Raw genomic sequence first — 26,133 nt, 5'->3', positions numbered from 1 at the left:
CGCGTACGTTTTCCTCACTTACGTTTTCAAAACGTCAAATTTTTTTGACCTAAGCGACTACACGGGCGTAAGCGACCATTTTCAACTGCGTTCGGCGCTTAAACACGAATTACGTTTTACGCTTTAAAATCAATTAAATAGTCATCTAAGTGTTTTTTTTTAATTTACTTTCGATGGCGACGGAAACTTCATGTGATGGTGAGGTACCCGAGCTGTCACCGCCCTCGGAACCACTAGACCCTATACGTCGCAATAAAAGAGCACGACCAGCTACGTGGAAAAAAGCGCGCGCGAAACGAGGACGACTGAGTGGCAAAGAGCACCAGAACCGGCGCGGTCAAGACAAACCGGGTTTGACCGAAACTCCCTTACGCCCATGCGAGCTTAAGGTGTGTTTTAATAGGTGTGCTACTGTAAGCACAGCTGACAGGAATTGGATTCGGGAAGAGTATTGGAGGTTGGATTCGTGGCCGGCGAAACGTGAATTCGTTAAAGCCATGGTTCATAAAAAAACAGGTAAAGGTATGACACCTGTGAATTCATACACACTAAAGCTCCCAGATCGTAGCGATGTGAACGTTTGCCGCGGTTTTTTCGCGAACACCTTGGGAGAGCCAACACGCACCATCAACGATTGGCTGAGTACAAAAGCAGGGCCGAAAAAGTCTAAAGCAAGTAAAACGGGTAAATTCAAAAAAGTGACGACTACGGAAATACAGTTTCTAATTGCTTGGCTGGACAGTCTCAGCACGGGTCCGTCACATTATTGCCGCAAACTGGACAATTACAGAAATATTAACTTTTTGGAACCAGGGACGACCAAAGCTGCGTTGAGGAGACGATACGCCCGAGCAGCTGCTGAAGTGGGCGTCAGAGCTATGGGGATCACTAAGTTTAGTGAAACTTTCAAAGGTCAAAACTTTTCACTATTTATCCCCAGAAAGGACCAATGTGACGTTTGTGTTGGATGGAAAGCCGGCGATATTCCCGACGCGCAATATGAAAGTCACCGCTCATGGAATGATGCGGCCAGAGCCGAGAAAGAGCGTGATGAGGATGAGGAAGCAGGTACATCTGTGTGGACCATGGACTCGCAAGGTCTCCTGCTAAGTCCCTGTACCAATGCCATGGACTACAAAACTAAACTGCCAGTACATAATTACACATATTTCAATAAAAATACTAAAGATGGATACATATTAGGCCCCATAAAAAAGTATTATCTTATCACCCTCCCGCGCATCACTTTTGGTAGAATTCCGATTTTATTGGTTCACAAGTTATCAAGTGACAACTATATTCATCATGTGTGTGTGTGTGTGTGTGTGTGTGTATGTCTGTCCGCAGCATAACTACCCGATGATATCATGCGATCTTGATGAAACGGGTGGGAGGTTGATGTCATGATCTAGTTGTGTCCTGCCTCGAGTGGGCGTATTGCGCCCATTGTGGGCGGAGCCACGCCCGAAAAAGATGTATTTTTAGGGGGTAATCGAGTTCAAGCTACATCTTCTCCGAGGGGTTTGGTGGAATCTGACAGGGGTTTTGGTATTTGGTTAGGCCAATGTCCTGTGTCTAGCCCCACGGAGCTCGATTTTTAAAAACTTATTTATTTACTTACTTACTCATTCAATCATTCATTCATTCATTCATTCATCCATCCATTTTTTTTTTTTTTTTTTCATTTCATTTTTCACCGAATTTTCGGTATTGTGTGGCTAACTAACCTCATAACTGATTATACATTATTTTCTATCTCATTTCAAGATCAGTAACCTTCGTTTTGACATTTCCGGGCCTGTTTTGGTTTATACTCCTTTGTCATTGAATACCGCTCGCTCGTGAACCATCGTCGTCTCCTGACTTGTTTTATTTTTTTCCGGTCTTTTTTTGCTCGAAAAGCGGACGATTCCTTTCGCGCTCCGGAAGTCATCGGATCGATAGTTTTTACTTTATGCGCATGCGCAGTTACCACAATGACCGTTAGATCCCTTGCGTGTGCAAAAAAAAAAAAATAATAATAATAAAAACCTCCCTCATCACTTCTTCAGCCTGGAAAGGGTGATAAGATAATACTTTTTTATGGGGCCTTATGTAGTGTTTATATATTTTAAAAAATTAATTTAATCTGTCCCGTTTTATGAATCATAATTTGGCTCCTCCTCTCAGCTCAAGGTACACCTTCCCGCGAAAACATCGACATGAGTAACTGGCGCGCGTTCTACGAGCACAGGGACGAGGAAGATGAGGAGGACGAAGATGAAAGACGAGAAGGTTCGCATTGCAGCTTCACGTCGTTAAGTTAACTTTATTTAAAGTCCCTTTTATGCTACATGCTTATACTATTACTACGTTTCCAAATGTGTGACGCGAGGTGCTTCCAATGATGAGTTTGGCTTTGCTCTGTTTATGTTTCCCCTAAGAATGCACCCCGCGACCCAACGCGTCACCTCGGCTGGGCTTTTGATTTGGGGACTATTAATGACTTCGGGTGAAGTTGTAGGTTCAGGATCATCTCTGTGTATTGCCGAGAGGGGGACAGGGTCAGTATGAGGAAGAGGTGGGGCATGAAGTTCAGATGAGGTTCGAGAGATTAGATGAGATAGGAGGTGGAGGTGTGTGTGACCCGGAGAAGGGATGAGAATGGTGGGTGAGGTGAGGACGGATGAAACGAGAGGAGAGTTATCATGATGATGGTGAGAAATAAGGGAGGAGGAGGATCATGATGAGGTGGGTGAAGGGGACAAAGAGGGGAGCAGGATTAGAAGGGAGGAGGTAGAGGGTGAGGATAATGATGAGGAATAACGGATGAGAATGGTGAGTGAGGTGAGGACGGATGAAACGAGAGGAGAGTTATCATCATGATGATGCTGAGAAATAAGGGAGGAGGAGGATCATGATGAGGTGGGTGAAGGGGACAAGGAGGGGAGTAGGATTAGGAGGAAGAAGGGAGGAGGATGCTGATGAGGTGGGGGAGGCTAATGATGAGGAAGAAGGGGTGAGAATGGTGAGTGAGGTGAGGATGCAAGAAAAGAGAGGAGAGTTATCATGATGATAGTGAGAAAGAAGGGAGGAGGAGGAGGATCATGATGAGGTGCGTGAGGGGGACAAGGAGGCGGAGGAGGTAGAGGATGCTGATAATGATCTGGGTGAGGATGATTAGGAAGAAAGGAGGAGGAGGAGGATCATGATAAGGTGCGTGAGGGGGACAAGGAGGCGGAGTAGGATGAGGAGGTAGAGGATGCTGATAATGAGGTGGGTGAGGAGGATGATGAGGAAGAAGGGAGGAGGAGGATGAGGAAGAAGGGGTGAGAATGGTGAGTGAGGTGAGGATGCATGAAACGAGAGGAGAGTTATCATGATGATAGTGAGAAAGAAGGGAGGAGGAGGAGCATGATAAGGTGGGTGAAGGGGACAAGGAGGCGGAGTAGGATGAGGAGGTAGAGGATGCTGATAATGAGGTGGGTGAGAATGATGAGGAAGAAGGGAGGAGGAGGATGAGGAAGAAGGTAGGAGGAGGATGAAGGGAGGAGGAGGATGATGCTGATTAGGAGGGTGAGGAGGATGCTGATAAGCATTCGTGTCTCCGTACTTGCCTAGTCCATGCTGGGTGGTGTTGGTGCGGTGGATCCAAACTGACGGGTGACACTTTTTACCATCACGACCACACTTTGGAGAATGGCAACACCTCTCTCATTTAATGATGAAGAGTTGGTATGAAGCACAGTGCCACGCCTCGTTTTAAGCCTCGTGTTGGGCCCAGACTTGTTCCTCATCTTCATCAATGATCTTTGTGATCACCTGGAAAATCCTGCCCATCTCTGCTGATGATTCCACCTTACGCTGGATCATTTCTCATCCTTCACACAGACAGGTGGCATCCTCTTCCTTCTCTGCAGACCTTGATAGAATCAGGAGCGTCATCGATTTCACTCTAGTTACCTCCGCCACCGAAGTTAGGTTGAGGTTATGTTTTCACCTGTCTGTGTACAAGATATCTTAAATCGTTGTGGACAGGTCGGGTGTGTGACAAGGACCAAATGATTAGATTTTGGTGAAGATCTGCATCTGGATACGAATGATTCTTCCACATTAAGAGATGGGACCAAAAACGATATATAGCACAATATCTCAAAAAGTTATGGACGAGTTATGACAAAACTAGGTGGATTAGTTGGTTTGGTGACGAGAACAAGCAGATTAGATTTTCGTTCACATCCGGATCCAGATCTGGCATTTTAGTGGGATACAACGCACAAACTGCACAGCCTGGCGGAGGTGTGCGCTCTACCGAGTGCCGTTCTAGTTTCACCTGTAACTCGAGTGAAGTCAATGGCACGTCATCACAAATCCTTGCGCTTCCCACCAAGAGCAAAGGTGAAAAATGCTAAAAATAAGTTCCATCAGGAATGACCCATTATCAAATTTTGAGTTGACATTTATTTTCCCCGTTTTGATCCCCGTGACCCCCAAGCTCCCACCGCTTGGGAAATGAACTGGGGGCAAATCCAAAAAATATTTACATATTTCATGCATTCCCAATGTTTATTGCATATAAAAGTTTCATTAAAACGTGTGCCCACAATAGCATTTTTCGACTTTTGACCCCGCCCCATGATACTGCTCTGGCATATTCATGCCATGTGGTGATTACCAAGGTTGGTGAATATCTCCCAAACCATTTAGGAGTTAGCGGGACAAACGGACAGACAGACCACACCACTCTCCTGCTTTTTTATTTATTTTGAAAAAGTTTGGGGGATTAAAAAATAATGATTTGTTTCACTTGTGTACCCCGCAGGAGGTTTTAAATCCGCCGGCCGTGACAGTGTCATGTACCTGGTGGATGCTTCTAAGGAAATGTTTATAAAGGACAAGGATATGGAACTGTCGCATTTTCAAATGTGTATGCAGGTTTGTTTTTTACCCGTCTTTTTTTTGTCTGGCGACGTTTGCTGAAGGGTGAATGGACCTGACTGATCATGGCAATGTCAGTAATTCGTTTTGAAGTTGCATGAGCTTTGGATCCCCTGCATTATAATTTGTTTGAATTGCCCATGTCACCGTCTGCAGGGTATCCGAAATATATATTCCAACAAGATATGCGCCAGTGATCGAGACCTTGTTGCTGTGGTTCTCTTTGGGACCGAGTCACAGACCAAGGAGCACTTTAAGCACGTCACCGTCTTTCATGATCTTGATGAACCATGTGAGGCACAGACGGTCGACATTTGTAGCCGCACATTATTTTTATACCCGAGTGATTGTTCAAGATTTAAAATGAGACACTTTAGTAGCAATATCAGGATGCAAATCTTATCAAATGTGTAAGTTAGGGGAAAAAGATGAAGAGGATATTTGCATATTATATTGTTGCGGATATGAGGACTGTATTTTTTTTTATTGTGTGCTTTATTATTATTATTGTTTATTCTGCGCCTCCTGCCTCCGGAGTTGTGTAAAGATAAAAAGGGCGTCTCGGTAGTTATTCCATGAAACACCACATTGCAGGACCCGATAAAACCCTTGTTCAGTAGCTTATATCTTATTATGTGTCTTAGGGTAAGGCCTTGTCTTCCATTAAGATGACACTCCATTGCACCGAGTGAAATAAGATAGATTCCCTTCATTCCCATTCCCAAAAACCTCCATTTCCCCTTTCGTAATGGCCAAGCCTCAATTTGGCAATTACATCCCCTCCAAAGCCGCCATTGACCACGAGGCAGGGTTGGGGAAGAAAGGCGGGTCTCCACCTCGTCATAGAGGGGAGGAGTAAGTCGGCCCCGCTCATCCAACCCAGAACGAGGGGTTTGGCTTGAGAGGGCGGAGAGAGAATGCTTGGGGGAGGTTCGCAAAGGGTGAAGGGCGGGGCCTATATAACCCGCCGTGGGGACGCTCCCCAAAAAGGAGACAAGCAGATGAGTCCAAGAGAGTTGCAAAAAGGTCCAAGGCTGAGCTGAGCTGCGTGGTGAGGTGAGGTGCAAAGGAAAGAGCTGGGTCGTCAGAGCAGAGCTGAGTTGTGAGGTCCAAAAGCAGAGGTCATCCAGGGAAGCGCAAAAGCCTGCTATTCGTCACCTTGCTCGCCAGTGGCAGCGTCTACAGCAGCAGCAGCAACAACGCTCGCCAGCCGCTTAGGGGCCTGGACGGCAGTTCGGAGCAGGGCCGCGAAGGAACGGCGGCTGCAGAACGTGCGGATCGTGCTGCCGGACCCAGTGGACTTTCCTCTCCTTCCAGTCAATCCACTCTGCAATTCCCCGCGTGAGTCTGTGTCTTCGTTTGTTCTGTCCTGGGTATTAAGTAAGCCTGTTAGATAAGCTAGTAATTTGCACTGTGTCGCCTGCGTCTCATGTCCCCTGTAAATAATCGTGACTGTTCTTCTTGCTTGTGTATGTGTACATAATAAACCCCGTTACTCTTCTGTACGTCTTCTTCTTCCTCTTTGCATTCGGTCGCTTTAGAGTTTTCCAGATTGAGTATCTGTGGCGCGATACGGCCAACGTTTGGGTGAATCGGGTGAATCGGGTTTAGTCGGGGAACAACTGTTCGGCCGCGGTTACACCACCGCTCGGTAAAAAGATAACATCTAATCCATGGACCGTAACAATATTGTGACAGTTTTCGGAGACCTCAGGGCAGCACATATCCCTCTTTGCTTCCTATAATAAACGTGTTTTCTCACCACGAGCATGTTGGCCTGGTTCGTGCTTTGGAATTTGGGAATAATAACAGTGGCGCGAGTCAAACTCGCGGCCGTTCGCAATTTAGTATGAAAATCCCTCGGTTTTAAAACCGCAGCAGTTTGTTCTTGGTATATTGCTTGGCAACCATCCTCTCAGATGGACAAATCGGCTGAAAGTGACAGATCTCATTCGTTTGTGTGTATCAGAAACTGAAGAAAAGATCTGTTCGGCTTTCCTGGCGTACGGTCTCTAATGACCATCTGTCACTAAATTGGTTATTGTCCGGGTGAAGGATTTGACCTTGTGTCCACCCCACGATCCATCATTACTATATATTACTGTCGGACCCCGCTATTTGCGGGGGATACATTACTGTCGGACCCCGCTATTTGCGGGGGATACGTTCCTTGAAATTGCCGTGAATTGCGAAACCCCGAATGGCGGGGCATTGTTTCAATAGAAAAAGGGGGGATTGGTTCCCGATTCATGAAAATCCGCGAATGTCGAGGCAAAATCTGCAAATGCATGCCGTGCCATTGTTTCAATGAGGAAAAGGGAGACAGCTAATTGCACTAATAGATACAGTGGAGTGTTTTCTTTCTGTACAGTAACTTGCGGTGATAACGTGTTATGCAGCTGGTGGAATATCCCGTGAAGCAATGTTTACCATTTCAACAGCAGGATATCATGTGAAACAGCGTTTACCGTATGAATGGCGGGATATCAGGTGAAGCTATTCACAGTGTGAATGATGGGATATCCCGCAAAGCGGTGAAAGTCGTGAAAATGCGAAGCACAGCGCTGCAAATGTAGAAGCGGGCCATGCTCGCTGCTCGAAGATGTTTTTTTGCGTATGCCCAGCTGCTTTGTGTGTGGCTGGTGAAAGATTGGGTTTATAACTGTGCCATGCTCACGGCTCGTGAATTTTTTTTTGCGCCCGCAAAAAACTGCGAATACATGGGCCATAGGGCCGCGAATAGCAAAGCAGGTTGCAATTTATCAACTGTGACTACTTGGCGGGTTCCGACTGTACATGTATATATATATATATATATATATTATTTTTTTTTTTTTTTTTTTTTTTATCAGGGTATAAGGCTCATGGAAGAGCTGTCACACAAATGACGCACATGTAGACAGAGGACAAATCTTGACGAAATTGCTGAACTCTTATGAGAATAACTTTACTATACAATACTTGACTTTTTAAGACTGATAAACACAGCCGTGCACTTTGGGGGAAGTGACGCAACTTCCTGGGGCACTGTGGTTACCGTGGTTTCGCCATCTTGTGGTGTCACTTGTTTCTGCAGTCAGCATGCAATTTTAAGGAGAAATCTCCCCTCATCCCTCCACCCCAATGTGATTGCAACACATATGGTTTGTCTGTGCTCTATTCTCTAGAATGTCTAGATACTGAGCATCAAGTGACGAAGCAGCACATACAATTTTTACTCTTTAGGACGATTTGGCCATGGTCGGAATCAAACTCTTGACTTTCCCAGAAGGACTCAAAGTGAATCAAAGTATGATGCACCAAGTCTGGTTTTTTTTCTTTTTTAATGTAGTCTTGGTAACAATATTAAAATAGTTCATACAACATTGTACAAATTTGGAAACATGGTTGAACTCGAATGAGAATGTCGTAGATAGGGATAAGAGTTGGAATGCAGAAAAGGAAAAGCCAGCGTAAGTACTGTAATTGGATGGACCATCAACTTCGCATTATCAGCACATTAGAATTGCAGTGTTGGTTTTGGCCACCCGGGCAATTTTAGTTCTGCACGTTGTTTTTATTGTTTGAGCCTTTTTAAGACAGGCCCCATATTACAAAAAGAGCTCTGTAGGTTTCCGGGTAAGCCAGCTTGCAGGATTGCATCGTTCTCTTTTCAATTTTCCTGTTTACTTGTTTAGAATTACACAGCAGCCTGAACCTTCAGGAATGTGTGATATTTTAATTTATCTATCAGCTGCTCATCGGATTATGGAACTGCAGAACCTGGCTGAGAATTACAAGCTGGGCCATGCCCCTTTGGTCCACCTGCACCATGCGCTGTGGCAATGTGGGGACGTGTTCTCATCAGCACGAGCAACACTCGCTCATCGCAATATAATAATACTGACAAACCGTGATGACCCCCATGGTGGTGACCGTGAGCTCAATAGGCTCGCACACACCAAGGCTGCGGATCTACTGAGAAATGGTAAGAATCGGCCTGTAATATCACACCGTTAGCATTTGTCCCACTCCTGGCCCCTCTATCTCCAACCATATGATGATGCTCCAATCAGTGGGATACAAAACGTAAATTATGCAGTATGCACTCTGTGGGGTACTGTTCTCATTTAAAGTAATGTTTCCGTGACGCGGGCACTTGTTGAAGTCGATCTCTGCTTTGAGGAACAGGCTGTTGGTCTCTCTCGTTTTTATTCACACCTTCTCGACATCTCAAGACAGGTTGTTTATTGAACCTTTTACTCCAAGCACACATGATGATTACTTTCATCTTTTTGGGTTGTGGTCCATGGTACCTGTATATTATGTCACCTCATGCTTCTCCCACACCTGCCCCTGCTCACCTTTGACTCGCTGATCCACTCACCACCCCTCTCTCTCGCCCCTTTTTCTGCCATTGATCCTCTCGTGTGCGATGTTTTTGTCTACCTGTTCCTCTTTGATCCTTTATCGGCTCATTTAACCTACTACTCTCTATCATTTCACTCCTTCATGTGCTAACATTTCCTTGTACAACCAAAAACCATCACGAGCCCCTCCCCACCAACTTTCTTCTTTGTCTTCTTAAAACTTTTGCTTGTATTGTTCTTTGATCATTTCCTTCTTATCCCCACACTTAAAAAAAACAAAATTGAGGGGATATTGTAACCGGCTCTGTCTGTCTGTCCGTCATGCCATCTCCTCCTAAAAGGTGGTGCAGAAATTCACCAAACTGTCGTTGTGATCATAACATGGCACATTTTTGGCTCCACCCCCTGGGGCCCTGAGGCAGGGTCAAAATGTCAAGTCCCCAAAAATGCAATTAGGGGCACATTTTAGAACATTTTTAATGAAACTTTATGGATGCAATCAACATTGGGGATGCATGAAATATTACCGATTTATTGGATTTGACCCCCGGGTTCCTGCTCCAGAGGGTGGAGACTTGGGGTCACAGGGGTCAAAATGGGAAAAAATATTTTAACTCAAAATTTGATATTGGGTCATTCCTGGTGGAACGTTTTGCCATCTTTCAACTTCGGTTTAGGTGGGAAGGGTGGGGATTTGTGATGGAGCACCATGGACTTCGCTCTAGTTTTGTTGGCAAAGCTCTGAAATAAAACCTTTTTTGTTTTGTTCTTTTCTGGTTCTGGACAGGTGAAGAGCTATCATTGTTGCCTCTTGGCACAGCCAACTCTTTTGATCTTTCTCTGTTCTACTGTGATGTGATATCGCACGATCAGAGTGATGGCATGCAAGATACAGAGCCTGCTTCGACGTTGGACGACCTCCAATTATGTCTGAAATTGCGGCAAAGTCGACCAAGAGCCCAGGTCAGGTGAGCATACGCAACAGGAATTTCTCTTTTCTCTGTGTCCTCATCCCCACGCGTTTTGAAAACAAACAAACCGGGGATATTGTATTCAGCTCCGTCTGTCTGTCCGTCCGTCACGCTATATCCTACTAAACGGTTGGGCAGAAAATCACCAAATCTGGTAGTTATGATCACCACATGGCACAAAAGTGCAAGAGTGCATCATTTTTTAATGAAACGTGTGCATCAACATTGGCGCACACATGAAATATGTAACAATTCTTTTTTTGTTGTTGTTGTTGACCCCCAGGTCATGCCCCAGGGTGTGTGTCGTTTTCCGGTCACAGGGGTCGAAATGGAAATATTTTAACTCAAAATGTGATATTGAGCCATTCCTGGTGGAACTTTTTACCATTTTTCATGTCTTGGCATACCGTAGGCTGGTACTAACCCTTGGTGGTGATGTGAAGTTGGGGGTTGGCGTGTACATCCTCGTCCGTTCTGCTTCAAAACCTGCCCCAATGAAACTACAACGATCGAACAATGAGCCAGTGCGAAGTAAGACCCGACTGTACCATGCACAGACTGCACGCCTTATGCTGCGAAATGACATCAAGAAGGCTCAGGTGGGTTTCATCGACCATATTAATGAATGGTGATCATCAAAGAAAGTGCAAAACCCGAAAGCAACGTTTTTATTTTTCTTGTTTATGGTTTAAATGGCATCAGAAAACATCAAATTCTGATGATTCTAAACATGCGACTAAGCCATGCCGGTAGGGCTATGTCGAGTGTGATGTTGGAGGACGCATCCCTGTTGCATTTTGTTTTGATAAACGATCTTTCAATCAGATTCGGTGGTGCAATGGTTAGAGCGTCCGGTGTGAGTCTGGGAGGTCGGTGGTTTGAACCCCGGCCAGATGTACTCCTGTGGGTTGGGAGGTGTCGGACCTTGCGACAAATTAATTATCAGTACAAGGGCAGTGACAAATCGAGTTCTGATGTAAAGTGCAACTCCAGGGCCAGGAAAGAGGGACATGGAGCTTTGAGGAGGGATGCAGAAAGAGGGACACGGAGCTTTGAGGAGGGATGCAGAAAGAGGGACATGGGGATTTGAGGAGGGATGCAGAAAGAGGGACATGGAGCTTTGAGGAGGGATGCAGAAAGAGGAACATGGAGCTTTGAGGAGGGATGCAGAAAGAGGGACATGGAGCTTTGAGGAGGGATGCAGAAAGAGGAACATGGAGCTTTGAGGAGGGATGCAGAAAGAGGAACATGGAGCTTTGAGGAGGGATGCAGAAAGAGGGAGATGGGGGCTTTGAGGCGGGATGCAGAAAGAAGGGACATGAAGTGGAGAGATGCTGAGGAGGAGGGCACATAGAAGATGTAGGGTTTGAAGGACTCAGGCTGTAGGAGATGTGGGGGATGGTGCTGACACCTTGAAATGATGTTAAGGGGATTTGATTGTCGTGAGTAGACAACGTCTGAAAACGGGACTTCTCAAGATTCCCAGATTAGATATACAGCCATAAAGATCATGGAATAGGTGGTAAGAATTTTTGTTGAAGGCACGGAGAAATGTGGTGCTGGAGGTGCAGCAGGAGGGTTGATGGACCAAGCACTTAGGTGACAGCCAGATTTATAAAATAATCGTGAAGAAGAAGAGCATTAGATTGTGCTGAAGAACACGTGGGGTACCCTTGACGAAAAAGTAAGGAAAGTGAAGCATTTTCGAATGTTAATTGCTTTAAAAGGAAGAAGTGTTTACATTCAATGAAGGTTTTTCAATTTGGAGATATTGAGAAAAGCGAGATAAAAAGAATGAAAGTGGATTAGAATCTTCTTCATCTTTTTTTTTTTTTTTTTTGCTCGACGTTTTTGTCGTTTAAAAACCAAGTTGATGTTAATCCGGTGAATGTGGCATTTTGAGATTGTCTGATGTATAAGTAAGTCGGCACGAAAGATGTCAAAATGTTCACTTTTGTGATGCCATTTTAAGGTGCTGCAGGGGCAGCAGGAGAGCTCCTGGGTTTTTTACTTCCGTTAAGTTTGGATGATAAACCTTCTTCCTGCTTCCGTGTGTTGCTAGCAGGGATATTAATTGTACATTAACAATCCGTACTGTTACACTTTTTGGATGGTACTTTGGGTCCAGCATCGGATCATTACCTTGCCTCGTTAAGATCCGTCCTCGTTTGGAATGTCTTGTGATGGCATCCCATGATAAATACTAGTACCCGACTGCAAAGCCGCAATGAGCCGGCGAAGCCAAAGCCTCTTGCCACTATTTTACCCATCACGATGGCATCAGTAGGTTAGGCAGTTGGTAGTAGGTAGGTGTAGTAGGTACCGTACCTAGTTCAAAATGACACCATTTGCATTCTGGATGAGATTAAAATTGATAAAATTTCCTTCTTGATTAATTCGATGAATTCCGTCTCAACTTCGGATATTTCCGGCCGTGAAAAACTATCCCCTACGGCCGCGAGATTTCTAAAAATATAATTCTTCGTCAATTTTAGAATATTTGACGCCGTTTTCAGCGTCCGAAATGTGGTAAAAAGCTTTTTAAAATATTTTTTCAAATGCTCGAATCTCATTGGTTCCGGTAATTGGTGACGATTTTCGTTGAAGATAACCAGGGCCCGTGCGGGCCCGGGGAACGAGGTTGGTCTTAAAGTATTTTAATTACAAATTAGAGGTGCATAAGATTGTGAATCAAACAAAGACGGGTGAAACAAACTCCTATTGAACTTTTTCGCAATTTTTTTGTGCATACTTCCGCATCCGCAAGATGGCGGCCTCCATTGAGCGATTTGGTTTTTGAAATATTTTTTCAAATGCTCGAATCTCATTGGTTCCGGTGTTTGGTGACGATTTTCGTTGAAGATAACCAGGCCCGTGCGGGCCGAGGTTGGTCTTAAAGTATTTTAATTACAAATTAGAGGTGCATAAGATTGTGAATCAAAAAAGACGGGTGAAACAAACTCCTATTGAACCTTTTTCAATTTGTTATGCATACTTCCACATCCGGAAGATGGCGGCCTCCATTGAGCGATTTGGTGCGTCAAAGCTTCGAAATTCTCAAGAGATCCAGAAAAATCTGGCTTTTCAACATAATACGTACGCGTTCATTCACAACACCGGCTTCGCCGGCTATACCATTTTTTCCCCATACCTGCAAAGGATCATCAGACCAGGTCTTCCACAAGAGAAACACACCAGCTCGTTATTCTGATGTACCATACAGTGACGAGACCAGTTGACGATGCATTTTGTCTGTCCTTGCAGACCTATGGAAAACGGCAGATCGTTTTTGAGCGTGACGAGACTGATGAGGTGCGCAGGTTTTTCGAGCCAGGACTCGTGCTCATCGGGTTCAAACCGTTGACTGCACTCAAACCACAAGACCACGTGCGACCTGCTCAGTTTCTGTATCCAGATGAGAGCTCCATCACAGGTACGGTTACATGTGCAAAGCTTGAACTGGGCCTCTTGATATTTGCAGCCTTGCCTCAAATTGGACTACGCATGTTGATGCAACGTGAAAATGATGCAACGTGAAAGTTTAAAATTCGAATTCCGAGCGATTGCAGAAAACTGATTATGTTGCCATCTGAGACGTTTCAGGCTGCAGTCTTAGCTCGGTAATTGGATACGATGGAGCGACCCGCGAGTTCACGCCACGAATTGCAGGTTCAAATGTTCCGTATGAAGTTCGTGAGGATTTTTTGTTTCCACGGTTCATGTATCATGACAGGAAGCACGCGACTGTTTGTGGCGCTGCTGCAACGGTGCTGGGCGAGGCGGGTGTTTGCGCTCTGCCGCTACACCGCGCGGAAAAACTTACCACCACGATTCGTGGCACTCGTGCCACAGGAAGAGGAAGTGGATGAGCATAAGGTGCAGCTGATGCCCGGAGGTGATTCTGACCATTTCCTTCCTCCTACAGCCTCACTCCACACGATTACCTCTTATTAGTCCCCTACCGGTGTACACCGGAGGGGACTATAGGTTTGCACTCCGTCCCTCCGTCCGTCAGTCCGTCAGTCCGTCACACAAAGAACAGTTTTGCGGACTTTTTCTAAACTATTAATGCTAATGATTTCAAACTTGGTACATGGTTTCCTCATGATAGGTTACAGATCAAGTTCGAACTTCACGACGTTTCGATCATTTTTGACAAAGTTATGGCAATTTGAACTTTGGGAATTCTGATCATTCTGATGATCCTCAACTCAGTGCCATTTTAAGTTTTAATTTCCTTTAAAAACCATTTTCTCTGCAATAATTACACCGATTGGGATCAAATTTTAACCATGGGGGGGACTCGGTCTGCAGAATATTTGAATGGTAATTATGACGTCACAAGTCACGTGGTTTTGGCCGCCATATTGTTTTTCATGAAAACACGAAAACCCCTTTTTCTCTGCAACGGCTGAACAGATCGAGGCCAAACTTTACAGGCAGAATCGCATACCCATGACGAACAAAAAAGTCAACGAGCATGACGTCATGCATCACATGGTTTCAGAGTTATGACGTTTGTAAGCATGAACCTTTAAAACCGAGCTCCCTCATTTTTGATCCAATCGAGGGGAAACTTCACAGATCTGTTCAGCATGTCAGTCTACTAAAATGTCCTTTTGGAATTTGCGATAGGTCACGTGGTTTGGCAGATATCGTTAATTAAACGAAAATATTTTAAAAATGGATATCTCTTGAATCGCTAGTACCTCAGACTGTGAGTTGGTAATTATATAATTCACACAGTGGAATACGTGCAGGCTGCTCCATGGAGCGACCATGCGGGCTTATCAACGAGGCGAGGCATGACACACGTGTCTCAGCATACCTCAGATCAAGTTTGAAAACCAGCATCAACCGTGCATAAATTTGCATATTCGATCATTTTAGACAAAGTTATGGCACTTTGAACTTTGGTAGGGGACATGTATTGCAGCGCAATACTCGGAATGCTTGTTAAATATGCTTGCGAAGGAAAGGATTAAATGACACGGTTGGTATTGAGAGTCAGTGCTGCTTTGACTCAAGCGTCGGCCTGCGCAGGTTTCCACATGATCTTCCTGCCCTTCGCTGATGACATCAGGAATGTGGAGGAGCCACCCGTGGTATCTGTAAAACCAGAACTTGTGGCTAAAGCCAAAACCGTGATACAAAAACTCAACTTTTCTTTCATGTGAGTGCTGGCATCAACTGAGTGTTGTGATCATCATCATCATCATCATCATTAGTACAATTTACTTGGTCGATCAACACCATCGAGTTTCACAAGTCGCCATGTTTGCAATTCGAACTTTATAATTCAAATAATCACATCTTCCTGATGATGCCGCAACGTAAATGCATACAGCGTGAGGATCGTGTGAACTGTTTGGTTCATTGACCTTGCACTATCTTCATCACTTTGACCTTCCCACAGGCCCCAAAGCTTTAGTAATCCCGTGCTTCAAACGCACTTCAACAACCTCGAAGCTCTGGCTTTGGATCGGGATGTTGTGGACGCCGTTCAAGACTACACGCGTAAGTCTTGCTTTTTGGAGACTTGCCAGTCTTGTCAAAGTTGGATTTCTGCTTCGAATTCTTTCACCTTCGTCACAAGTTATTTACAAGTGAAAGTCAGGCGGTGTATTAGTTCGGTACGATGTTGACGCTTGCATACTTACGAGTTGCTATTGAACTAATTGTTTATTATAGACACTAGGGCGTGCCCGCACGTACGTGCTTGCCCGTACGTGCGTGCAAAAAAACATGCGTGCAAACAACAACAACAAAAAAAAACTTTGAAACCACGTGGCAGTAACGACCACAGAACCCCCCCTCTATTTACATGAAATGGTTTGGTCCATTCGCAAAGCCAAAGCGAACGGCTTGCACGTGGCAGTAACGACCACAGAACCCCCCCCCCCCCCCCCTCATTTACATGAAATGGATTGGTCCATTCGCAAAGCCAAAGCGAACGGCTTGCGAGTACGGTGACCATACCTTGGGAACCACTTGTCCGATTAATTTCAAACCTTGAAAAGGCACATCCTCGGGTCCCCAGCAATATACCTGGCAAGTTTCAAGTATATCGGACCGGTAGTTGTCGAGAAACAGCGGTCGCAGACAAACACACACACACACACACACACAGACACACACACATACACACAGAGATTACTGGAATTATAGATAGATGTATGACTCCACAATCTTTGAGGTAATATAATTAATCGAAATGTTGTCGAGTAAAAAGTTGACAAGTTATGTTGGAGTGACTTTTTTTTTTTGTATACTAGGTCGAGGCTCGTATAAAAGCAAACACATATAACATATACCAAAGGGAGCAGGAGACGAGGGAACGAGAGAGGGAAACACAACACCAGTAGGGAATAGGGATATCGGGAGATCTGAGGAATGGAGAGGGCTGGGATGGGGGGATGGGGGGATGGGGGGGGGGGGGTGCATGGGATAAACAAGATGGACATGACAGGGACTTCAATGAAAGAAAACGGAATTTGAAGGAGATGGGTTTGCGGTGGATCAATGGGGGTAGAAAAGAACAAGGTTTTGGATGGGGGAAGATAGGAGATGGTGGTGAACAGCTGTTTTGAAGACTTGGAGGATGGAGTGGGATTGAAGAGAGTGTGGGAGTTTGTTCCAAGGGTGAAGAAAAAAAAAAAGAGGAATGAAACAGTGAAGGTGAGGAGAGAGTGCTGATTTTGGCAGTTTCACCAGACGAGGGTTGCTGACAGATCTTGTGCGTCCTGCAGGAATATTTGGGGGACAGCACAGAGAGAGCAGGGGGGGGCAAGGTCGGAAAGGAGTCAGTAGAAGACAGAAAGACCACCAACCTGCCTGCGGTGAGTGAGTGAAAGGCCCTCAGAATCGGCTTCATCACGGGAGATTCCAATAATTCAGAAAGCTTTGGTTTCTACAGCGTGAGGCCGAGCTTGGTGTGAGGCAGGAGCTCCAGCCCAGAGGGGAGAGCAGTACTCCATCGAGCTGCGGATAAAATGAGCTGTAGATGGTTAGGAGCTGAGTTGTGCCAAGGAAGGACTTTGCACAATGAAGGATGCCCACTCGATGACACGTTGGAGGCTAGCTTGGAAATGTGGTTTTCCCAGGAAAGATCATTGTAGATAGTGAGACCCAAAAGCTTGAGTGACAGAACTTCTTTGAGATGATTATTGAGAAAGTACATGGGAGGGTTTTTCAGAGGCTGCTGCCTGCCGATCTGAGGGTTGAGATATGGAGCGGCAGAGAGTGGAGTCATCAGCAAAGAGATAGAGAGGATTTTCCAGAGAGTCGGAGAGATCATTGATGAAGCTTTCATCCGCAGCTCAATGGAATACTGTTCTCCCCTCTGGGCCGGTGCTCCTGCCTCACACCTAGCTCGGCTTCACGCCTCGTGAAGAAATGACAGTATTGGGAGAAGAGCCAATCATCAGTTGCTCTGCCGTGTATGGTGCCAGGCCGGTGTTTTTGTATCGCTTGCGCACTTCATTTCTGAAATAAACGGAAGTTTGGCCTACACCCACCTACTGGTTGGACACCGATTGACTAAAGATCCTTAGAGTTTTGTAACATGAAAAGCGGGTGGGTTTGTTAGGTGACAAGAACAAGCCGATTCGACATTGGTTGAGGTTCGAATCCAGATATGGCCTATCAGTGGGATGCAAAACGTGAACTGTTCAGACTGGTGGAGGTATGCGGTCTACTGAGTGACGTTCTAGTTGTGTTTTTTCACCACCGGAGGTGCCATAACTGTAGTAACTGGGATTGTTTCATGGTGTTTTCACCGGAATCGGATGAACAAAATTGGACTTTAAAAAAATTTTGAACACCCATTTGCAAATAATAATAAAAGCATCTGCTGTTTTTCTCTTGACAGTTCCACCAACTGAAAGGATCGAGAAACGTGCAGGGCAATTACTCAGAGAATTGACAGAGATGACATTCCCACCAAATTACAAGCTCAATGGGAACAAGAAAAAGTCTGGTGAGTCTGTTCCTCGGAACTTACCCTTTTAAAATGCTTATATGATTGTAAAAAGGTATGAGAGTTGGAGAAGTACGACGGGGTACCTGCAGAACGTCCGCGCAATGTAGAATGCGACTTCATATCCTCTACTTCCATTTCCCTTCACAAACATCGTCATCAACCAACCCCGACCAACCCAAAGCTTTCAATCATCCACCGCCCTGCCCACAACTCCTCAATCTCCCTCCCACATCCACAACCTCCCTCCCACATCCACAACTCATCAATCTTCCTCCCACATCCACAACCCCTCAATCTCCCTCCCCCATCCACAACTCCTCAATCTCCCTCCCCCATCCACAACTCCTCAATCTCCCTCCCCCAGCCTCAACTCCTCAACCTCCCTCCCCATCCACAACTCCTCAACCTCCCTCCCCCATCCACATCTCCTCAACCTCCCTCCCCCATCCACAACCCCTCAATCTCCCTCCCCCATCCACAACCCCTCAACCTGCCTCCCCCATCCACAACTCCTCAGTCTCCCTCCCCCATCCACAACTCCTCAGTCTCCCTCCCCCATCCACAACTCCTCAATCTCCCTCCCCCATCCACAACTCCTCAATCTCCCTCCCCCATCCACAACTCAACCTCCCTCATCCACAACTCAACCTCCCTCCCCCATCCACAACCCCTCAACCTCCCTCCCCATCCACAACTCCTCAACCTCCCTCCCTCATCCACAACTCCTCAATCTCCCTCCCCCATCCACAACTCCTCAATCTCCCTCCCCCATCCACAACTCCTCAATCTCCCTCCCCCATCCACAACTCCTCAATCTCCCTCCCCCATCCACAGCCCGTCAATCTCCCTCCCCCATCCACAACTCCTCAATCTCCCTCCTCCATCCACAACTCCTCAACCTGCCTCCCCCATCCACAACTCCTCAATCTCCCTCCCCCAACTCCTCAATCTCCCTCCCCCATCCACAACTCCTCAATCTCCCTCCCCCATCCACAACTCAACCTCCCTCATCCACAACTCAACCTCCCTCCCCCATCCACAACCCCTCAACCTCCCTCCCCATCCACAACTCCTCAACCTCCCTCCCTCATCCACAACTCCTCAATCTCCCTCCCCCATCCACAACTCCTCAATCTCCCTCCCCCATCCACAACTCCTCAATCTCCCTCCCCCATCCACAGCCCGTCAATCTCCCTCCCCCATCCACAACTCCTCAATCTCCCTCCTCCATCCACAACTCCTCAATCTCCCTCCTCCATCCACAACTCCTCAATCTCCCTCCCCCAACTCCTCAATCTCCCTCCCCCAACCGAAAGTCTTCAACAACTCCTCACTGCCCACAGTCTCAACTTCCCTTTACCAACTCTGTCCCATCTTTGACCCCTTCCTCCTTCACCCTCTCTCCTCCGAACTCCAACTTTGTTCTCCTCACATGATGATCGTTGTACACGACCTTCCAGTTTGGTGAACTCTCAAGTCATGATGTGGTCTTGTTCTTTTGAGGAATGGCAGGAGAGAGTGCGCCCGCCAAGAAGCCAAGAAGCCAGGCGGTAGCAGCCGTGGGCAGTAAGGAAGAGCTGCAGGCGATGGCAAAGGAGGGCACAGTCGGTCGATTGACCGTGAAGGGCCTGCAGGACGTGTCTCGCAGGTACGGCATCGTCATCCCAGCAGGGGCACGCAAGCAGGAGCTGGTGGATGCGATCTCAAAACACTTCTTGATTTAGCAAGTCAGAAGTGCTCGATGCCGAAAATAATCCTCAAATTCACGTGAAGTAAGGAAATAGCTGAAATGCAAGTTTCATAAACGACCTTTTTCGATTTGCTTTGTTGCTCAGCACGCGCTGTTCGTCCTTCTCTTGCGGTTTGTATTCACAGAAAATCCTTTTTCATCTCCACTTTCAATAAAAAGCTGTTTATACACTTATTTTACGTCATTTTCAAAATGAAATTTCCATTCAGCGGTGGAGGTGCTGCTGCTGCTGCTGCTACCTACACCACGTTGGAAGACTGAAAATAAATTTGTGCGAAGACAGAATCAGCACCAAATTGCACAAGGTAAGAGAATGGAAATAATTCTGAGTTTGGGAATGGACCCAGTAGTTGTGGCAATCGTTGCATGGATTGGGAAACATTTCCATATAACATGTGTGCTTTTCTTTACAAGATCGAAGAGAGGTGATGGAGGGTATGGTCTTTCAAAACGAGGTGACCACAGAGTGGGGCAACAGTTAGAAACTTTAAACGAGGGAACGAATGAACAGGAAGGGAGAGAAAACGAGAACAGGATGATACTGGAGTTAAATAATTATAATAAACAAGGAACATGGGTGCAGGAAGAGGCCATTTTGCCTATCGAGCCTGTGCAACGACGATGACGACACGTCAATTCAATCGAACATTTTATCAACTTAAATTTACTTGGGTAGGGGTGTGAGGGGTGCAGTGGCGATGAGAAGAGTGGGCCGAGCACAGATGTCATCGTGGTGTTTTACACACATGTATAGTACGGGAAAAAATATTTTGTGAAAAATAATGGACGGAAAAATGGTGCGAACGCAGTTGCAAGGTGAGGAATGAACACACGTGCAACATTGTGAGAAAAATCGAGGTGAGGAATGAACACACGTGCAACATTGTGAGGAAACGAGGTGAGGAATGAACACACGTGCAACATTGTGAGGAAAATCGAGGTGAGGAATGAACACACGTGCAACATTGTGAGGAAAATTGAGGTGAGGAATGAACACACGTGCAACATTGTGAGGAAACGAGGTGAGGAATGAACACGTGCAACACTGAGGAAAATTGAGGTGTGGAATGAACACACGTGCAACATTGTGAGGAAAATTGAGGTGAGGAATGAACACACGTGCAACATTGTGAGGAAAATTGAGGTGAGGAATGAACACACGTGCAACATTGTGAGGAAAATTGAGGTGAGGAATGAACACACGTGCAACATTGTGAGGAAAATCGAGGTGAGGAATGAACACACGTGCAACATTGTGAGGAAAATTGAGGTGAGAAATGAACACACGTGCAACATTGTGAGGAAAATTGAGGTGAGGAATGAACACAAATTCACCTTTTGATGACACCCTCTCATGGACCAGACATCACTATGGTGACGCGGGTATGGAATCACCAATCCATACCTCAGATATCCACCATTCCTGCCAACATCCATGTACTTCTCGATACCCAACGCTTCTCCACCTATCTAACTCGAATTTAAACTACTAGGGCATGCCCGTACTATATATATATCTAAAATTATATCCCCCCCCTCTATTTACATGAAATGGTTTGGTCCAAAGCGAACGGCTTGCGAGTACGGTGACAATCCCCCCCCCCCCCCTCTATTTACATGAAATGGTTTGGTCCAAAGCGAACGGCTTGCGAGTACGGTGACAATCCCCCCCCTCTATTTACATGAAATGGTTTGGTCCAAAGCGAACGGCTTGCGAGTACGGTGACAATCCCCCCCCTCTATTTACATGAAATGGTTTGGTCCAAAGCGAACGGCTTGTGGAGTTTGGTAAAGAAATCGCCATAGCTCGGTAACTACTTGTCCGATTAATATGAAACCTTGAAAAGGCACATCCTCGGGTCCCCAGCAATATACCTGGCAAGTTTCAAGTATATCGGACCGGTAGTTGTCGAGAAACAGCGGTCGCATACACACACACAGACACACACACACACAGAGATTACTGGAATTATAGATAGACTAGGGCATGCCCGTACTATATATATATATCTAAAATTATATCCCCCCCCTCTATTTACATGAAATGGTTTGGTCCATTCGCAAAGCCAAAGCGAACGGCTTGCGAGTACGGTGACAATCCCCCCCCTCTATTTACATGAAATGGTTTGGTCCAAAGCGAACGGCTTGCGAGTACGGTGACAATCCCCCCCCCCCCTCTATTTACATGCAATGGTTTGGTCCAAAGCGAACGGCTTGCGGAGTTTGGTAAAGAAATCGCCATAGCTCGGTAACTACTTGTCCGATTAATATGAAACCTTGAAAAGGCACATCCTCGGGTCCCCAGCAATATACCTGGCAAGTTTCAAGTATATCGGACCCGTAGTTGTCGAGAAACAGCGGTCGCATACACACACACACACAGAGATTACTGGAATTATAGATAAACTAGGGCATGCCCGTACGTGGGTGCCCGTTCCTTGCCAAAAAAAAAAAAAAACGCTACCCGTACGCTCTACCCCGCCCGTACGCCCGTAAACAAAAAAAACAACGCTCTTCGCTTCCGCCCTTCGCTCTGACTGAATTGGGAGAAATAATGCGCATAAGAAATCGAGAAATTATTATTTTCTCCGGAAGAAATCGAATTACGAACCGTAATGGCGCACGCGCTCGGCTCGCTCTCACATCGGCCACGCCTACGCAACAACGCGTTCTGTGATTGGCTGCGGAAGTGAAGTCTTCACTGTCCGGAAGGTCGCAAATCGCAGTTACGATGAATCGCAAATTAGTTTTAATTAGTTTTAAAACATAGTTTAACGCCAACATAGTTTGCCAACGTGAAATAAATGAATACGCTCTCAAATGTGCCGTCCGAGGCAGAGTCTGTTCGCCACGTTCGGCACACGTGATAGCTCGCTGCTCTCTGATTGGTTGAATCGTTTTTTGGACATAGCTCGGTAACTACTTGTCCGATTAATTTCAAACCTTGAAAAGGCACATCCTCGGGTCCCCAGCAATATACCTGGCAAGTTGCAAGTATATCGGAACCGTGGTTGTCGAGAAACAGCGGTCACAGACAAACAAACACACACACAGACATACACACACACACACACACACACACACACACAGAGATTACTGGAATTATAGATAGACTAGGGCATTGCCCGTACTATATCTATATCTAAAATTATATCCCCCCCCTCTATTTACATGAAATGGTTTGGTCCAAAGCGAACGGCTTCCGGAGTTTGGTAAAGAAATCGCCATCGCGTGCACAAACGCGCAGGAAAGCGAATGAATCGCAAATTCGTTTTTATTAGTTTTAAAACATAGTTTAACGCCAACATAGTTTGCAAACGTGAAATAAATGAATACGCTCTCAAATGTGCCATCCGAGGCAGAGTGTGTCCGCCACGTTCGGCACACGCGATAGTTCGCTGCTCTCTGATTGGTTGAATCGTTTTTTGGACATAGCTCGGTAAGTAATTGTCCGATTAATATGAAACCTTGAAAAGGCACATCCTCGGGTCCCCAGCAATATACCTGGCAAGTTAAAAGTATATCGGACCCGTGGTTGTCGAGAAACAGCGGTCACAGACAAACAAACGTACAAACGTACAAACAGAGATTACTGGAATTATAGATAGATACCTGCAAAATCGAAGATTTTTCAAGTATATTGGTTGGTCTTGTGCGTTATTCTGTCTGTCTGTATGTCAGTCGCCTACAGGTCACAATTTTAAAAACTATCTTCACGAAACTTCACCAGATGGTAGAATTGGTCATAAGAAGCCTATTAATTTTGAGGACAAAGGTCATCTTGAGGTCTAATTTCTAAAATTGTCATTTTTCATCCAATTGACTTGAAAATTGAACAGCATTTGCATATTGTCACTAAATTGGGAAACCAACTTTTTTTGAGGTCAAAGGTCAAACTTCCAAAATCAATTTTCATCTGAAAAATCAATTTTCATCCAATTAATTTGAAAGTTAACAAGCAATTGCATAGTGAATGAAATGAACCACCTTTAGAGGCCATCTTTCCCCGCAGAGCAGGGGTTGGCCTTTTTCGGGCACCGTGGTCCCCTTTTTGGAGCAATGTTTTATGGCCGGATGCCCTTCCTGCCGCCAACCCTGTTAGTCGCCTCTTGCGACACACAGGGAATTACCAGTGAACTGGTACTCGATTTGCCGACCTCGGAAGGATGACAGGCTGAGTCAACCTCCCTGGCGTTAATTCAGCGATCGACCGGGATTCGAACCCAGGATCCCAGGATCCCAAGCCGGCACCCTAACAGGTAAGGCAAACACCAGGCAAAATTGCATAGTACCTCACTGAATTGAGAAACTAGCTATTTTTTAAGGTCAAAAGGTCAACTCAAGATTAAACTTCAAAAATCATCAATTTTCATCAGAACAATCGTTAATTTTCATCCGATTAATTTGAAAATTAAACAGCAATTACATCGTGCATCACTGAATTGGGAAACCAACTATTTGAGGTCAAAGGTCAAACTTCCAAAATCTATTTTCATCTGAAAATCATCAATTTTCATCCGATTCATCGAGCTTTGATCAAGAGGCAACATTTTTTTTGGGGGGGGAGGTGGATTTTGCAAGTATCATGCATGCTCTGCATGACGTCGTGTTTACTGTTTCTGCTGTCACTACCTTTCATGAAGACCATTCCATGCATCAACTACTCTGAGTGAAAGACCCCTCATCTTACAACCATCCTAACTTCTTCTTCTTCTTCACTCTCCGGCTATGGACCCTTTTCCTATCACTGTCTGTTGTGCGGAATAATTATTCTGTACTTATTTTGTCCATACCCTTCATTATATTATCTCTATAATATCTACTCGTAATCACCTCTTCCATTCTAATGCATAAAGTTGTGTCTCCATCAGCCACTCCTTATAGCTGAGTCTAGGTAGGCCAGGAATCGATCTAGTAGCCCTGCACGGAACCCTCAATGGCAGCTATGTCGTTCCTCAGATGCGGTGATCAAAACTCCACAGTATTCTCGATGAGGCCTTCACTAAATTCCTGTAGTGTTAAGACTACCTTTTAATGTACAATTTATCCCTCTATGGGCCGACAGATAAAGACAACACCCTGTTTGCTTTACCTATAGCTACCTGGCACTGCCTTGTCTACCTACTCCACCTCCACCCTCCCGTATCTATTACCACCTTAGATCCTTCTCCCGTGTCCAATATTGCCCCTTGCATCATGTGATCTCTATTTGTATTATTCTTGCCCATTCCCATCCCCAGCACCTTTCACCTGTTTAGATTAAACTGTATTTGCCAATCTTTACCCAATCTATGCAAATATCAACACTTTCCTGAATCTGATCACTACCCCTTCTGCTATTTACCTTACCGTACCTCCAAGCTTTGGGTCATCTGCAAATTTACAAGTTTCTAGCTCTGCTATGAGCCTCGACTTGGTGTAAGAAAAAAGGCAGCTCTTCACCCCACGATCCAAATCGTTGATGTAAATTATGAATAATAATGGCCCAAGTACTGATCCTTGAGGTACCCCACTACTTGCATCCTCCCACACAACCAGTCTTTGCTTCCTTTCACATGTCCAGTTATCTACCTGACCAGCCACTCCAAAAGCCCCTCACCTTGGCTAACATCCTCCTGTGTGATGCAGCACCCTATCAAATGCCTTCTTAAAATCTACATTTACTATGTCCACTGCCATTCCCTCATCCATTCGGTGGTGGAATGCTTAGAGCGTCTGCTCGGAGTCTGGGAGGTTGGTGGTTCAAACCCCGGCCTAGTTATACCGGAGACTTTTTAAATGGTACACGTTGCTTCGTTGCTTGGCGTTCAGCATTTCAAGGACAGAACATAGACGAACAACCATAGGTTGGCTTCCATAGGGACAAGGAAATTCCAACTGAGGAAATGCCGTGCTGAGAAAAGTGGGTCCATTATTGTGGGTACCTCAAGAAGTGACACTTTCCCCAAGCTCTGTGGCTGTGTTTCTCTCGTCTAACAGGTGTGTGTGTGTGTGTGTGTGTGTAAATGATTCCTCATCTGGTCCGTAACTAATGTTTCCAACACCTTTCCCACAACTGCTATCAAACTAACAGGTCTATAATTCCCCAAATCTTCTCTGGATCCTTTCTTAAATAACGGTGAGAGATTTGCTGCTCGCCAATCCTCCGGTTCCTGTACCGACTCC

At 45.6% G+C, this 26,133-nt stretch overlaps 1 protein-coding gene across 8 annotated transcripts; it reads left to right on the top strand.

Moving 5' to 3' along the window:
* The first annotated feature begins 247 nt into the window (after positions 1 to 247).
* On the top strand, positions 248 to 20,142 carry XRCC6 (X-ray repair cross complementing 6). 8 transcript variants are annotated; one of them, XM_068117767.2, is made up of 13 exons: positions 248 to 389; positions 2,170 to 2,274; positions 4,802 to 4,914; positions 5,074 to 5,209; positions 8,651 to 8,884; positions 10,054 to 10,234; positions 10,650 to 10,836; positions 13,502 to 13,670; positions 13,971 to 14,132; positions 15,281 to 15,410; positions 15,654 to 15,754; positions 18,108 to 18,215; positions 19,722 to 20,142. In XM_068117767.2, exons 2-13 carry the CDS (start codon positions 2,202 to 2,204, stop codon positions 19,940 to 19,942), a joined length of 1,815 nt encoding a protein of 604 aa, XP_067973868.2. In that variant the 5' UTR covers positions 248 to 389; positions 2,170 to 2,201; the 3' UTR covers positions 19,943 to 20,142. The 8 variants fall into 8 exon arrangements, with proteins under 8 accessions (XP_067973868.2, XP_067973864.2, XP_067973863.2 ...); XM_068117763.2 differs by lacking the exon at positions 248 to 389 and adding an exon at positions 647 to 1,068 and having other exon boundaries at positions 19,731 to 20,142; XM_068117762.2 differs by lacking the exon at positions 248 to 389 and adding an exon at positions 672 to 1,068.
* The last annotated feature ends 5,991 nt before the right edge of the window (positions 20,143 to 26,133 follow it).

The sequence above is a fragment of the Myxine glutinosa genome, chromosome 5 (assembly GCF_964187855.1).
Source record: "Myxine glutinosa chromosome 5, kmMyxGlut1.1, whole genome shotgun sequence".
Lineage (NCBI taxonomy): Eukaryota > Metazoa > Chordata > Myxini > Myxiniformes > Myxinidae > Myxine > Myxine glutinosa.
Note: the sequence above shows the minus strand (reverse complement) of the source record. Positions and strands in the feature narration are given on the sequence as shown.